The 15505-nt window shown below is 36.3% G+C and overlaps 1 protein-coding gene across 1 annotated transcript; it reads left to right on the top strand.

Moving 5' to 3' along the window:
- Positions 1-2942: 2942 nt before the first annotated feature.
- Positions 2943-14856, top strand: LOC129244601 (calcium-binding and coiled-coil domain-containing protein 1). Its single transcript, XM_054882321.1, has 7 exons — positions 2943-3292; positions 3356-3518; positions 6566-6882; positions 8526-8717; positions 11146-11277; positions 13752-13841; positions 13913-14856. The coding sequence occupies exons 1-7, from the start codon at positions 3086-3088 to the stop codon at positions 13997-13999; spliced, it is 1188 nt and encodes a 395-aa protein (XP_054738296.1). The 5' UTR covers positions 2943-3085; the 3' UTR covers positions 14000-14856.
- Positions 14857-15505: the final 649 nt, after the last annotated feature.

Raw genomic sequence — 15505 nt, 5'->3', positions numbered from 1 at the left:
GAACGTAATTGTGCCAAGATTACGCGGGACTCTCGGGGAAGCTGGAGCTCTTCATCTGCGATGGGTGGTGGTTGGACTCCGATAACGGCATTCGGGGGTCGGGAGCTTAGGAAGGTGGTAAGGGTCTCCCGATGGATGTCGTTAATGGTCTGTCTGTATACTGTCTGATCCTGGAGTGGTCTGTCTGTTTTGTCCAGGATCTCGTCCACGTAGTTGAGGAAGTGTCTCCTGATGTGCCTGGGAGGTGGCTGGGGCCCGAGCAGGTGTCTGCATGGGTGAGGCCTGTGGTGACACCCTAGCAGAAACTGCTTGCCGAGCATTTTTTTGTGCTCCTTAACAGGGAGCATGTTGGCCTCATCGTGTAGGTGTTAAATTGGGGACATCAAGAGACATCCTGTCGCGGTCCTAATGGCAGTATTTTGCCATTTTTTTTTTAGAGAAAGTTCTTCCTTCATTTTTGTTAGTCCAACGAATAAAAAAAAATGTATTTGTTCTGGCTATTCATTTTTGGAATCAAACAAACTTATGAGTGAAGAAGAACGTCAGACGGACCGCCCCAAATTTGGTCTTGACGCATAAAATGTGGACGTGGTTTTTATTCGATTCAAATGCGGTGGAGAGCAAAATGTGCACCAAGTTTGGGTGAATTTTAATAAGTCGTTATAGAGGTACGCGAAATTTTTATTTTACCGCATTTCCTTTTTTGGGCTTATCTCTTTATCAAATTTGAAATGTTTTATAACAGCGGTGTCACTTTTTTCTTTTTATGAAAATTATCAGGATATGTTCTGTGGTGGGCGTGGTTACTGACAGATTTCAGATAGACGGACTCCTGTTGTTATTGTTGTGGTAGCAGCTGACTCAATCTAACGGTAGAACCAGAAAGCGTGCTGTTTCGACAGGTTGTGTCCAGAGGGAGAGAGGTGTTAATTAAGTGGGTTTGATAGGGCATGTGAAGAGATGGTTAGTGTCGTGCTCGGGCCTTCACATGCTGGACATATTTGGATATGTCAGAGTCGATTTTGGATAGGTAGGAGTTTAACCTGCTACAATATGCAGAACGCAAGTTGTGCGTCTGCAATAGGTGGTGATTGGTTTCTGATAAAGGCATTCGGGGGTTGAGAGCTTAGGAAAGTAGCATTCCCATGGCAGCCGGTTGTACGTTACCGGAAAGACCGGTTTTTTTCGACCAAGAGCTGGCGCCCCAGTAAACTAGGCCTGTCTGGTATCGTGGGAACGTAGCATAAGTTTGTAGGTTTGGCCTAAAAATCTTTAAAAGATATATGCGATGGTCTAAATAGTTCGTTGGGGAATAAGTTCACAGCGTTTTTACCGAAGACTTTTATTTAAAAAAAAAAACAAAATTATATCAATAAGTTAATTAATTACATATTCGCTGTTGCTGTTTACAACTTCTTCCCACCTCTCGACCAATTTGTTGATGCCGTTCCGCCAAAAATCGCCTGGTCTGGTGCCAAAGAAATTGTTGAGCCAGTTTTTAAAGACCTCATTGTTATCGTCCTTCATATGGTTTGACAGGAGGAGCGGAAAAGATTGTAATCGATTGGTGCAAGGTCCGGAGAATACGGCGGATGCTGAGTGACCTCCCGTTCGAGCTCTTGGAGTGGGGCTTTGACGACTTGTTCAACATGGGACATAACGTTGTCGTGAAGAAGTATTTTGACCATGTCGATCAGGTCTTTTCAATTGAAAAGCCTCATTCAGGCGGTGTAGCTGAGCAATGTAAAGCTCCTTGTCGACCGTGACATTTTTTTTGAGCATTTCCCAGTGCACTCTGCCTTCCCAGTCCCACCAAACACATATTATGAAGTTCTTTGGATAAGGATCTAGGCGAGATGTTGAGAAACGATTTGAAAGCGACTTTTTTTGTTTTTTTTCGTTGAGCTCGTGAGGATCCCAATTTTTCGTCAAATCTAATTAAATGAAGGTGACTGAGAATCGTTTTAAGATCGCAGTTTTTTTCCCCCGCCAATACAAGACTGATTTGGCTATCGTTCCTTTGCTCCTTCAAAAGTGATTTGAGGTGTCCTTCATCGAATTTAGAAAGCTTTCCGCTGTGGGACGTGTCAGCGACGTCAAAGTCGCCATTCTTGAACTTTTCAAACCACTTCTGTACTGCAGACCCGACTATGAAACCTTCTCCATACACGACGCAGATGTCCCGGTCTGCTTCGGTAGCTTTTTGACCTCGATGAAAAGTAAAGAAGAGCAGGTGCCGAAAATGTTGATTTTATCTCCTGGGTATTCCATATCTAAGCCTCAAAATTAATAAAAGATTAAATAACCCAAAAATACCATTAACATAGTTTTGTGGAGCAGAAAGAGTTCTATCGAATGAAATCTTTCCCTTTGCCAAACAGCAAACAAATCGTTGTAAAATAAAAGAAAATATAAAACCGTATGAACGTATTCCCCAACCAATTTCTTTTTAAATAATACAAGTGAGCATTACGTTTGTACTCCTATTTTCTAACTCCCACTTGGGTATCGATGAAGTTCTTTTAATATGTTTCATGTTCAAAAATATCTACATATTTATGTATTACAATTCCAAATACAAACATATACATATATGTATATGAGTGTGTGCACATATTTACTTGTCAGATGTTCCAAGAAAGAGAAAAAAAATACCCCGATATACAGAAAATCATGAGCACGTATCCATAATATAATTAGCCTCACTTAATTTCCGTAAGAAGACGGAAGAATCTAAATCAACAGGTCTCTACGATCCGCCTTGTTCATTATAATGATTTGAATTCATTTTACGGTAATTTAGAGACAGTTAATACCGTTCTGTTTCGTTCCGTTACTTCCATATTAACCAACGAGGGATATTGCCACATTTGCTGGATAGCCAAATGACATTTGAATGCATGCGCATTGGCTTGTTTTGACATTAGAGGAACAGAGAAAAATCAATACGAAAGTACAAGTAAACAGAAAGGTGTATGAATGAGCATTCATATCTATCTTTTAAACAAATGAAATGTTTTCAAAAATAACATAGCAAAATTCGTTTGCGTAAAATAAAGCAATAAAAACGTAAAGCTGTTTTGAAATGGATTCAAGCCATCAAATTAATGTACCTCTGCGGTCCGGAGGCAAAAAAATTCGAAAACGGCGGGAGCTTGATGCTCTCATAGCACATTCCTTCGGGAAAAAACAACTTATCCGGCGAACTACTTTAAACAGACTCTCGCAAGACAAATTATTATCTGTATCAACCGATGATGCCGAAGATTATACTTGTGTACAAATGAACAGAGTAAGTTTCAAAAAAATACTGAACCAAAAAACTACTTACCAATTATATTGTGTTTGTGTTTAGCCGAAAAACAACTGCAGCACAAACCGTTGTCACAATCGTAAATATATGCTTTGCAAACCCTTGCTTCTTTTCATGGCAAGTATGTTATTAATAGGAATTTTTTATTGGATGTATTTGGACTTACGACGGGAGATATATGATTACAGACAAAAAATTGAAGAAGGTAAGCATTAGAATTATTGGTTCATTGATTTTATTTATTTGTAATATCTAAAATGTTGTATAAGTATAACTAAAATGTTAGCTGTCTTAAAAACTGTTCTTACTACTGTTCCATACTAAAAGACAACACTAACTAATATAATGTTAATAAGCTGTAAAACTCTTAATGTATCGGAATGCACATTTGTAAATATGTAAATGGTGTATACACCATGTACATATGTACTTATGTGGATACGTTCGTATGAAATATCAAAAAATTCAACCAAATATTAACTTATTTAGGTCAGCTTAAAGCAGTAGTGACAGTTGTAAAACCAAGTAGGTCGGCCTTTTTACAAATGTTATTATTTGATTTAGTCTGACGTATGACTTACTTCTTGTGCTTATTTGGCTCTATAACCGTTTGTGGGTGGCCCTGTGCGATGCGTATTTCTCTGCAGTAGCAACTCACCCTTCTTGCTCTTACCGGTTGTTGCTGCAAGACTGCGGTAATACGAGTAATTAGGCTTATTCGGAAATGTCATATTGGATATTTACTGCTGCAATATTTTTAGTCGCACCTTCATAAAACGCTACTGTTGGGAACGCTAATTTAATCACATATTTGGCTTGTTCGAACAAGTCTCGGGTCATTATTATCTTGCAACTACTGGCAGGAGCGTAACGCACAATTGTCAATCAAATAGAAAAGTATTTTAAAAATTATCCGAACGCAAAATTTGCCAAAGCTTGCCAGTCTCGGTAACAGCCGATAGGCGTTTTGTTTACGTCAAGCGCATGCAGAGCCCACTTAACAAAGGCACCAGTCACAAAATCACTCCTTGATTGGATGTTCGCGTAGACCTATCGGGAATAATAAAAATGAACAACTACATATACATACAAGCCAATCTTTCTAACGAAACAGCAACGAATTAAAATAATAAAATAAAAAGAAAATTCCACTAGAATTATTATACTTCCAAGGCAACACAAAAACACGCATAATCAAACGAAATTTAATTAACAAATGAGAACAAAATACATTAAGGAAACATCGATTCAAAACAAAAACGATTCAACACAATTTAAAAAATAAGACGATAGAAATCATGGGAAACTAGAAGCTGCCGCAATAACGGCGTTTTTTGGATTTTCCTCCCGCTGTTTACTTAAATCACCTTTCTGGTTTAGAGACGTGAAAATAGAAGGCGTTGAAAATTAAAGAAAAACAATCGGTATCAATTGAGAATCGTTTTTATTCCTTAGATTAATTCTTTATTAAAAAAAAAATTTTTTTTCCAATAACAATAATATATTAAAAAAAATTGCTTCCCTGACGTAACACATGCCACTGGCGTAACTAATTGGGCCGTTCAGGTGCGTCTGAAAAAACAAAAATTCGGTCGATTATTCATCAGGAGATACATATGTCGCTATGGTGGGTAGCAGATTTACAAAAAAAATTGTTTTCTAGATATTTTATCTGTTTATTGGAAAAACAAAAGAAAAGGATTTTTTTCAGGTTCTCGCTCTTAAAAAAAAATAGAAAAATTGATTATAAAATTATAATTCTGCTACCCGCGAGAGCCACAAGTCTACTCAATAACATAATAAAAATTCAAGTCAATCGGTTCAGAAATTACCAACGCCAACTCGGAAAAAATAGTTTCGAGAAAAACGCGATTAACGCGCTTATATCTGGGCGTGGTACCCCAAACCGGTGTCGTTTTAAAGGACTGTAACATCTAAACTACAACGAATTTCAATATAAAAATTTGCAAGTATATTTTTAAAAAATCGATTTTTTCGAAACTCTAGACAGCGACACGATTTTTGCAGGCACCTTGTTTGAATATTTATTAACGTATTCCTTATAGAAAATCTTATTTGTATAATGAATTTTAAATTAGTTTGTCACTTTCTTTGATTGTTTAAACTGTAACTGCTTTTAATCGGTTGTGCTGCCCTTAATATGTGCGTTAATAATATGTCTCATGTCTCTATTTTGTAGTTTTTCAATTTGTGCGAAAGCTATTATAAACATGATAGTGAGACAGAATATAAAATGTGGCTCAATAATAGATCTGAAAACTAATGTTTTATATAGAATAATTCCTAGATGGTACCTTTTTTATGTACACATGTCATCATTGACATTTGCCGAGGAAACATATGTATGTATAATTTTAGACGCGTTAAAATGATTGAAACTTATTATGAAAATGGTCGATCTTTCAGGACAACATATCGCAAAATTTGTGATTTTTTTTTTTGTGAAGATAATCGTTTGAATGAGTCGATAAAGTCAAAGGTTGGTGAAAGATTTTCAAGAAACTGGTTTTGTCGAGGATGGGAAAAGGACTGGCAGACCAAAAGCTGGGCGTTCTGTTGAGAATACTGCTGCTGTAGCCGTTGTGTTGCTGAACAACCTTCAACACCGACGTTCTCAACAATTAGCGAATTTTACCTGTAGACGTGCTCACGGTGGACATTTAATGATGTAATAAATCTTATATAATTGCTAAGAGTTGTATTTTGAATAAAAATATTGAAACCTTAAAGAATCTAAGTTTTAACAGGTTTTATTTTAAAACAACATCTAGGCACATTTTTTGAAAGACCCTTTATTTCCATATTCTATTCATAAATCCCATTTCTTATTTTTATCTTTTTCACGGTACAGTCAATTTTATCATGGAATTTTAATTTGTTTGTCAATAAGCCAATCGGAAATTTGGCCAATAGCAGTCCTGATACCAATAAGAGTCACATACGACTCATATTGAGGCACATTTGATGTATGAATTTAAGCTCATAGGACTCCAATGAGTCCCTTTTGACTTTTTATTTCGGGATTGCCTCGCTTTGAATTCGAAATTCTGACACCATGAGAATATTTGCACTTTACTGCCAATATATAAGTACATAAAAGCATTACATATTATATGTAAATGGGAGAACTACCTTCTTGATTGCACCATCATGAAAATCACAGAAAAAATTTATTTCGACTATTGCATAGCAGCATCTTTTAAAGTCATACAATTTTAAATTATATTGCAGTTGCCGTCATGAACCAGGACTTACCAGATACCCTTCAGAACTGGCACGAAATATCAACATTGTTGGAAAAAAATCAAACCGCTGCTACAATTCGACTAAATGAATTGGAACGAACGATGGAAATGTTAAGAATAAATTTCACGAAATATAGAGCTTCTGCAGATGTTCAGCAAAATTACGCCAAAGAACAAAAATTAGTAGCTGACTTTGGAGCGAAAATTGAATCAGTGGTAACTGATATGGAAAGCATTAAAGATCATTATGCCAACGTGCTTAACAAACAAACAAAGATGCAAACTGACTTAAATGATCTGAATGTAAGTAGATGATAATTTAAAAAAAAAAAATCTATCTATCTGTTTTTAAAGTATAAACACAAAATTACTAATCTTAATATTATGGCAAATTAGATTTAACTCTGAGTTCGGTGTATTGAAAAAGAGATTTTTTTAATTTAGTCGCCTCCGTGACTTACTTGGGCTGAGGTTCATCTCATTTATTCAAATTTTTACCAGGCACAGCGAAGGGGGCCTGGCGAATACTTATATTTGAAATCGAAATTTCGACTAATAAATAAAATCAATCATTTAATTTGTTGTTAAACTGGCCTTGGGCTCTGAAAATAAAAATACGAAAACTAATATTCGGAGGCCACTGAAATAGCTTAAGTCGTAAAATGTAATATATTTTCAAAAGACATAAGGCATTAATTGAATACTTCACAAATCATAACTTTAAAATTATTTCGGCTAAAATAAAGAAATGTGTGATTTCTTATATCTAAAATCAGTTAATTTTTTTGCTTTATCTTTTGTTGGTAAAAAAAATTGTCTCTCTCGCGAGGAACCAACAATAATCGCTCATCATTACTTCATCCCCGATATCTTGTTTTTGTTGCTCTATTACCAGCATTTGTTGATGGAATCTTTAGCTATGCTTCTCACTTTCATTTACGAGGTTTTCCGGGAAAAAATCAAAATGAAATGATAACTGCATATTTCTGCATGGCGGCTGCCGTAGCCGAATGAGCTGGTGCGTGACTACCATTCAGGAGTGCGTAGGTTCGAATCTCCGTGCATGAACATCAAATAATAGAAACAGTTTTTTCTAATATCAGTCGCCCCTCGGCAGGCAATGGCAAACCTCCGAGTGTATTTCTGCCATGAAAAAGCTCATCATAAAAATCATTTGCCATTCGGATTCGACTTAAAACTGTATGTCTCCCCATTTGTAGAGCAACATAAAGACGCACATCACAAATAGAAGGAGAAGCTCGGCTAAACACCTAACAGAAGTGTATGCGCCAATTGTTATTATTATTATTTTTTTATTTCTGCAAAAGAAATAAATCCGTAGTGAAATTTCTTTGTGCATGACTACCATTTGGTATGGTCTAGGCGCGAAAGCCATTGTGGCCAAGAAACAGATGATATAAAGGTTTTGCTCACAGCGCTCGCTTTTCGGCAGACAATGGCGGCGAATACATTTCTGCCATTCGAAGGCGGTTGATGGATATTTAGAGAATTTCTCTCAGTGAAGAAAGATACTGGATACTCGTAATTAGAGTATTTGCAACGATTGTAATTGCTAAAAAAGCAGTTTAAGAAAAGGAAGTAACTTTCGCGCGTCATTTTAGACTCTTGTCGTTAGCGATAAGTAGGTAATATGACTTTGGTGAAAGGAGTTAAGGAGTTACTAGGTGGCATTAGCGTAGTTCCTGTTAGAGAAGTATGTTGCATGCTATTGTTTCCCTGCCGAACCAGCGCGTAAGCCCGAAGACTCATCGTATTCGTCAACTTACAAACCGTCAACGTCGAAATTAAAAACAAGGAGTGAACATTTTTCGGCTCTTAAGTGCTGTATGAAAATTATAATTACCACTGATACTAAACTGCGTAATTTCGTTTATAATCTCCTAAAATAAAACTTGGATTAAAAATTAAATGTATATTACTTACAGGGAAAAGTAATGGACGCACAAGAAAAAGTAGTACATGTTGGCGAAATCTTATCCAATTTTTCGAAAGAGGAAGTTTTCATAAAGTCGTACCTGAGGAATGATTCCGTCCGCCTTCTCGACTTAATGGATGGTCTAAATCTAACCTTCACACAGAAATGGAACGCACTTCATAAAAACATTGAAAGCAATAAGGTAAGTGCGTTTATTTAAATTCAGATTTTTCTATTAACATTTTAAGAGTATTTTATCTGCTCATTATTAAATCGCTAATAAAAAACAAAAATAGAGTGATGCTTAAAACTAAAATACATACACCTTGAAATCCAAAGTAGAATCTCACTTGACAACAAGTGCTACTTTGGACTAAGTAGGTAATTGAGTAGGAAAGTCCTTTCTCGACGAACAGAACTAATACTCTATAAGGATCAGAGGCTTGGACGATGACAATATCCGATGAGGTGTCACTTGGAGTGCTATAATACGTTCACATATGTATTAATCACCTATATATATATTTTCCCGTGGTTCCTAGGTGGAACAAAGGGCCTCAATGAACAAGTTAAAGTTAAAATTAATCACCTATAAATCCACCAAATTAATCTACCCGTTCACATATGGCAGATTACCTGCAAAATTGACAATCAGCTGTCAATACTGCTTTGAGAGGTTTTTCTTCATAGAAATTATTTTGGTGGAATATTTCGGTGTTTTTGGTTTCTTTAATTATTATTAATGATATGAAGAAAATACAAGGAGAAGGAATAGCTAATTTAATTGCGCAATTGGCTGCTAATAATAAACAGTTCGAGGAAATCCGTATGCGATGTTTACTGAGGTTGCAAAAAATTACCGCAGCAATGCGCATGGGATATTCTATATAACATTTTATAATAAGTAATAAGAGGACAAAAAGTTTATGGGCACACGCTTTTTTCTGTAAAATGAATCCATAACTAATAATATTTAGCAAAACTTTTATTATAATTATGTTTACAGACCTTTTTTCTTTGCCGGCATCCATTTCATTTAGTTTTTATTTTGATGTTATATGTGAACGTATTATTAGAGAGAAAGATTCTGCAGAAGATTTGTGGACATTTGGCGATGGAACAATGAGCTGTATGTGCTTTACGACGACATAGACATATGCAGGTCCATCTGGTGATAGCAGAGGAAGGAAAAGGCCTCCTCTACGTTATAAAGATCAGATGGAGAAGGTCTTGGCTTCACTTGGTGTGTTAACTGGCGCCGGTTAGCATGAGAAAGAAACGACTGGCGTGCTTTGTTAAACTCGGCCAAAATCGCGTAAGCGGTTATCGCGCCAATTAAGGAGAAGAAGAAAGTACACACGCACACGACTACAAGTCCATTTAATCTTTTAACAAGTAAATATTTTAAATGCGGAAATGCTACAAACGTATACTTGCATATACATGCTAGGCATTGCACCGTATCTCTTTTATTATTGTTCTTATTTATTGGGGCGTTAGTCGCATAAGCAATTGTGATCGAGTTCAACTCATCGTGCTTTCCTCGCGTTACTGGATTTTAGAAGTCCTCCATCAGTTGATACTGTACCGAATACTGACAACCGTGCAACCAACCCTTTCTAATCATTTGTACTCCGCTAACAAAGTAACTTGATGTGCAAGGCACTATAAAGTTCATCATTCCATCGTCTGCGATATATTTGCTTTCGCCAATATTTCATGTCTTTAATATTAAGTTTATGATTACAAAGCCTTGCAAACTAGAAGTACAGCAGAGCTTAATTGTAATTTCTTACTAACTAATTACAAGTGATTTGTTATACCATAAATAGAAAGATCTAAACTTAGACACAAACAGAGATTTTGGCATAGTACGAGTAAAATCGAAGTCAAGGGAAAAATAAATTTTACTTTTTTTTAATTTTTGTTCTCGCCGTACAAATCGTAAAATTTATCACAGAATTTATGGCAAGACTATGGATTTAACCCAAGGCATGTGGAACAGGTAGTAGGGCAACTGATCTGATTTTGTTTTTCTATTTATTTGGTCTCTAAATTGGCAAATTTTCCAACCATGCTTATAGAGTTTGACAAAAAGGTTTTGGTTTTGTTGAAAGTACACTTGTTCAATGTACCCTTTTAAACGCTTTGCTTAGCCGTTTATGGTGTTTGCTGTTGCTTTCACTGGTTGTTGTTGATATCACTATTGCTGCTGATATTATTGTTATATTTGGTGCTTCGTTAGGGCTAGATGCCAAAGTGTATCCTCAGCCGTTTTGTATCTGCACACAGAGTTTGAGAATGAGTGGCTTTGAATTGAGTGGCTTGTAACTTTTATTGTTGTAGTCCCGCGCAGATTGCATGTGAGAAATATGAACAAGAATACTTCGAATACAATACTAATTCAATAATTACTTGTAGAAAAAATATGTGAATTTCTTAAAATTTAAAGAACTTTGTTTGCATATTCTGCAGGAAATAAAGATCCCATAAAATACAACATCTTGTTTAAAATATAAAATTTCACTCATACAAAATTGTATTATTTTTACTATAGATTTACTAACTAAAAGATTTTTACATCAGCATTTAATAGATGAAATAAATAAATAATCTAAATTTGTTTACAGTTACAACTTATAGAGCTTTTGAGTAGTGTAACAAATGTGACAAAACACTTTGCTTCAATGGAAAACAATTGGGAAGATTACAAAACAAAAATCAAAGACTACCAGGGCCTTATGCACCGCATTGAAAATGATGTAAGTCACATAAGAAATTAATTTATCAAGTTATGTATGTATGCATTTTAGTTATTATAGTATTAGCTTATATCTGATTCTGCATGCTCAAAAAATAAATGAAATGATTTTGGTGATACTGTGTTCGAATTAAACGCTTATAACAGTTTTACATCCCTACAACACAGCTGACTATCATAAAGGGTGTTTTTTTAGAGGTTAGGTTTTCAAGATGAAATAAAACATATATAATTTAATGGTATGGCCAAGAATTTAGCTTTATTATAAAGATAAGGGTTTGCCATTATGTTTTAAAAATGATTTCGGGCAAGTGGCCGCCGCGGCTGGCTCGAATAAATTCCAGCCGAGAGGCCCAATTTTCGACCACTTTTTGCAGCAATTGGGGTCGTATGTCAGCAATAACGCGCCGAATATTCTCTTCCAAGACGTCAATCGTCTCGGGCTTATCTCCGTAGACAAGCGACTTCACATAGCCCCATAAGAAATAGTCCAGCGGTGTTATATCGCACGATCTTGGAGGCCACGCCACAGGTCCACGGCGCGAGATAATGCGCTCACCAAAAGTTTCCTTCAATAAATCGATTGTTGCGTTGGCTGTATAGCATGTAGCGCCGTCTTGTTGGAACCAAAGGTCGTCCACATCAACATTGTCCAATTCAGGCACGAAAAAGTCATTAATCATGGCTCTATAGCGCTCTCCATTGACTGTAATATTATGGCCGGCTTCATTTTTAAAGAAATATGGACCAATGATTCCCTCTGCCCATAGAGCACACCAAACAGTGACTTTTTGGGGATATAACGGCGTCTCAGCAATGGCTTGTGGATTATGTTCACTCCAAATTCGACAATTTTGCTTATTGACATACCCATTCAACCAAAAGTGAGCTTCATCGCTGAACAAAATTTTCTTCGATGCGTCGCGCGAACCGAACCATTATTTTCGTAATAAATTTGCACGATTTGCAAACGTTGTTCAGGTGTAAGTCTATTCATTATGAAATGGCAAACCAAACTGAGCATAAATCAAGTGACAGCTGTCAAAAAGACCATCTACGAAAAAAGTAGTGCCAACTTGAAAACCTAACCTCTAAAAAAACACGCTTTATATATAGGGTTTTCCAAACAGAGGTGTTATTTTGATATTCAAAGAAAAATGCTATTTTTTAATATAAATGATCGGATGTTTATTTCATTATAATAGTTGAAAATAACATCAGGCAAATGACCACCACGACCACGCTTACAGGACAATATCCTTTTCATGAAAATTTCCATAACCGAATTGCAAAGTGGCTGCCCTATGTCCCCGATAGCCTCACAAATCTTTGATGTCTTGAATCGACCCTGGGCTGTTGGCGTAGACCTTCTCTTTCACGTGGCCCCAGAGAAAAAAGTCACAAGCTGTTAAATCACAAGATCTCGGTGGCCAATTGTGATCACCTCTGCGAGAGATATAACGGTTCGGGAACTTTTCCCGTAAAAGATTAATGGTTTCGTGGCTTATGTGGCATGTAGCGCCGTCTTGTTGAAAATAAACGTTATCCAGATTAATACCATCCAATTCCGGCCATAAAAAATCGTTTATAATCTCTCGATAGCGCAATCCATTCACCAATAACACCTGTTATTGCAAAACCCATTACATATCTGTCTTGGTGTACTGCTAGTAATCGACAACTGCAACGAACTGTCCAAGTAATACAAAGTAATTAAACTGACGATCAAATACCAAGGCGAATTGAGTACATTAGCAGGCGCCGTGGCAACAATATCCCTTCCAATACAAAACAAAAGGAGGAGAAATTAGTTGTTTGTGAAAATTCAGTGAATAGCTTGGTATTATTGGGATTTGTGAGATTGAAACTAAAAAAAAGCAAAAGGGTGTGGGTATGCGTACAATTTCTTGTCTTTGGTTGCTTTCGCCTACTCTTTTCTTCATACGAAAGTAATTCTCCTTCCTTTTGTTTGTTTATTCATGGACTCTTACGACACAGCGAATTCGGAAGGCGCAATGTCTTACTCTATCATTCTTGATCAGATACCCACGGTCGCTAATTACCGATAAAATTGCCAAGCTTGCTACTGAGGTGCTTCATTACTTGCCACTTAGGCGTTTTCGTAGGATTTACAATAGCAAAATAAACGTAAAACTGTCAAGTAACGAAGCAACGGGACGAGTTCGGTGTGAAGGCTACTATTGTATTTTCGTTTTCAACCAAGGCGCATTCATTAAAGTAGGTGGCACTAGACCAACAACAAGGTTTTGTACGTTTCATTGTCAAAGAATGAATCCGCCTTGTTTTATTCTGGGCTGACAGCCACATGGATACGGTGAAAGAAAAAAAAAAAAAAACAAATCAGCTGATTTACCGATACCACCTTTAATAGATTCGCTTTGTTTTGAACTAATAAAATTAATTAAGACCTATCACATATTTGGCGTAAATAAATATATATTAACTTTATTGTAGGTTTCCAATTTAAAACTCAAATCACGGACTATTGATCAATCTATTGCCGACATGCACACTACGTGTAACAACAGCAATGAAACGCTTACGGTATTATATTGATATTTTATTGAACTACTTATGACATATGACAATTGTAACCCCACTGTTTTTAATTACAGAATCCACGGAAAATATCTAATGATGAGTATAATCAAAAAAACACCACAACGAGCCAAGAAAGAAAAGAAGTGATACAGATTCATTGATAAGGGGTACTATATTTAGTATGCATATGTTAAAATTAAATTGAAATCATTAAGTTGCCATTGAAAGTATTATTTAAAACAAGAAAATGTCAAAGGGGCATGTCAGAAATTCTAACTGTAAGCCTAAAATAAAATTAGTATGTTTACCTACAATTTAGTCGTACTCTTTTAGTTAGTTCGAAAGCAGGATAAGTTCCCGTTAAAATGAGCTATTGGACGATATTTCCGACGTCAGCCCACTGCATCCCTTTCCTATTGTTTAGAACCAATATTTGTTTCAACAAAACGCTTGAAGAGTCAGATTTGAATATGCGAACAATCTTTAGTCCTAAAGTTGCAAATTTAGTACATTGCTTCTGTTGGATAAATCCGTCCTCATTTCCATTTGGTGGGCACAGTGATATAAAAGTTAAACATTTTGAAACGCACGAATGCTGTGACAGCAAACAGTTATTTATTATAATTAATTTTTTAGTTTCCTTTATATAAGAAGACGGAAGTCCTAAATTTACCCAAAGTCTAAATTTCGCTGAGCGGCTAAATTGCTTAATAGACGCCTTGGTGGGATCTGCATATACCTACAATAATATTTCAATGGAGACCCTGTACAAGCCCATATTTAACCCTACCGTATTATCAAGTTACAAGGTTTTGAACTAACTAAAAGAGAGTAATTTTTATTGTAGGTAATTTTCGCATTTTTTGGCGTTTATTTGCTTCGGTCTTCAGCTTTATGCACAAATTTATTGTATATTGTATATATTATATAATATTTATTGAGATTTCATGTGCCATGTGGCAACTGAAATCGATTTCAAAAAATGTGGTTGAAGAATGTCTTAATGATTGGATTATTTGTTTACGACTCAATAAATTTTAATAAACAATAAATATTTTGTAATCTTTTTAGCTGCCTTCTTCTTGAATGGCGCGCTAACCACTTACGCGATTTTGGCCGAGTTTAACAAAGCATGCCAGTTGTTTCTTCCTCGTGCTAACTGGCACCAGTTCGACACACCAAGTGAAGCCAAGTCCTTATCCACCTGATCTTTCCAACGCAGAGGAAGTCCTCCTCTTCCTTTGCCACCACATCGAATACTTTCAGAGCCGGAGCACTATGTCCATGTCATCGTAAAGCTCATACAGCTCATTGTTTTATCGCCTGTGATATTCGTCGTCAGCAAATCCGAATCAGCAGCAGATACAAAAATCTTCCGCAGAATCTTTCTCTCAAACACTCCAAGTGACGCCTCATCGGATGTTGTCATCGTCCAAGCTTCTGCGCCATACCTTAGAACGGGTATGAAGAGAATCTTATAGAGTGTTAGTTTTGTTCGAAGAGACTGGATTTTACTGCTTAGTTGCCTACTTAGTCCAAAGTAGCACTTGTTGGGAAGAGAGATTTTCCGTTGGACTTCAAGGCTGACATTATTATCGGTGTTAATGCGAAGTCGCTTACAACCTCGAAATCATAACTGTCAGCAGTGACGTGAATGCCGGTACGGT

This window comes from Anastrepha obliqua, chromosome 4 (assembly GCF_027943255.1).
Source record: "Anastrepha obliqua isolate idAnaObli1 chromosome 4, idAnaObli1_1.0, whole genome shotgun sequence".
Classification (NCBI taxonomy): Eukaryota; Metazoa; Arthropoda; class Insecta; order Diptera; family Tephritidae; genus Anastrepha; species Anastrepha obliqua.
The sequence above is the reverse complement of the archived record's forward strand: the minus strand, read 5'-3'. Positions and strand labels throughout refer to the sequence as shown.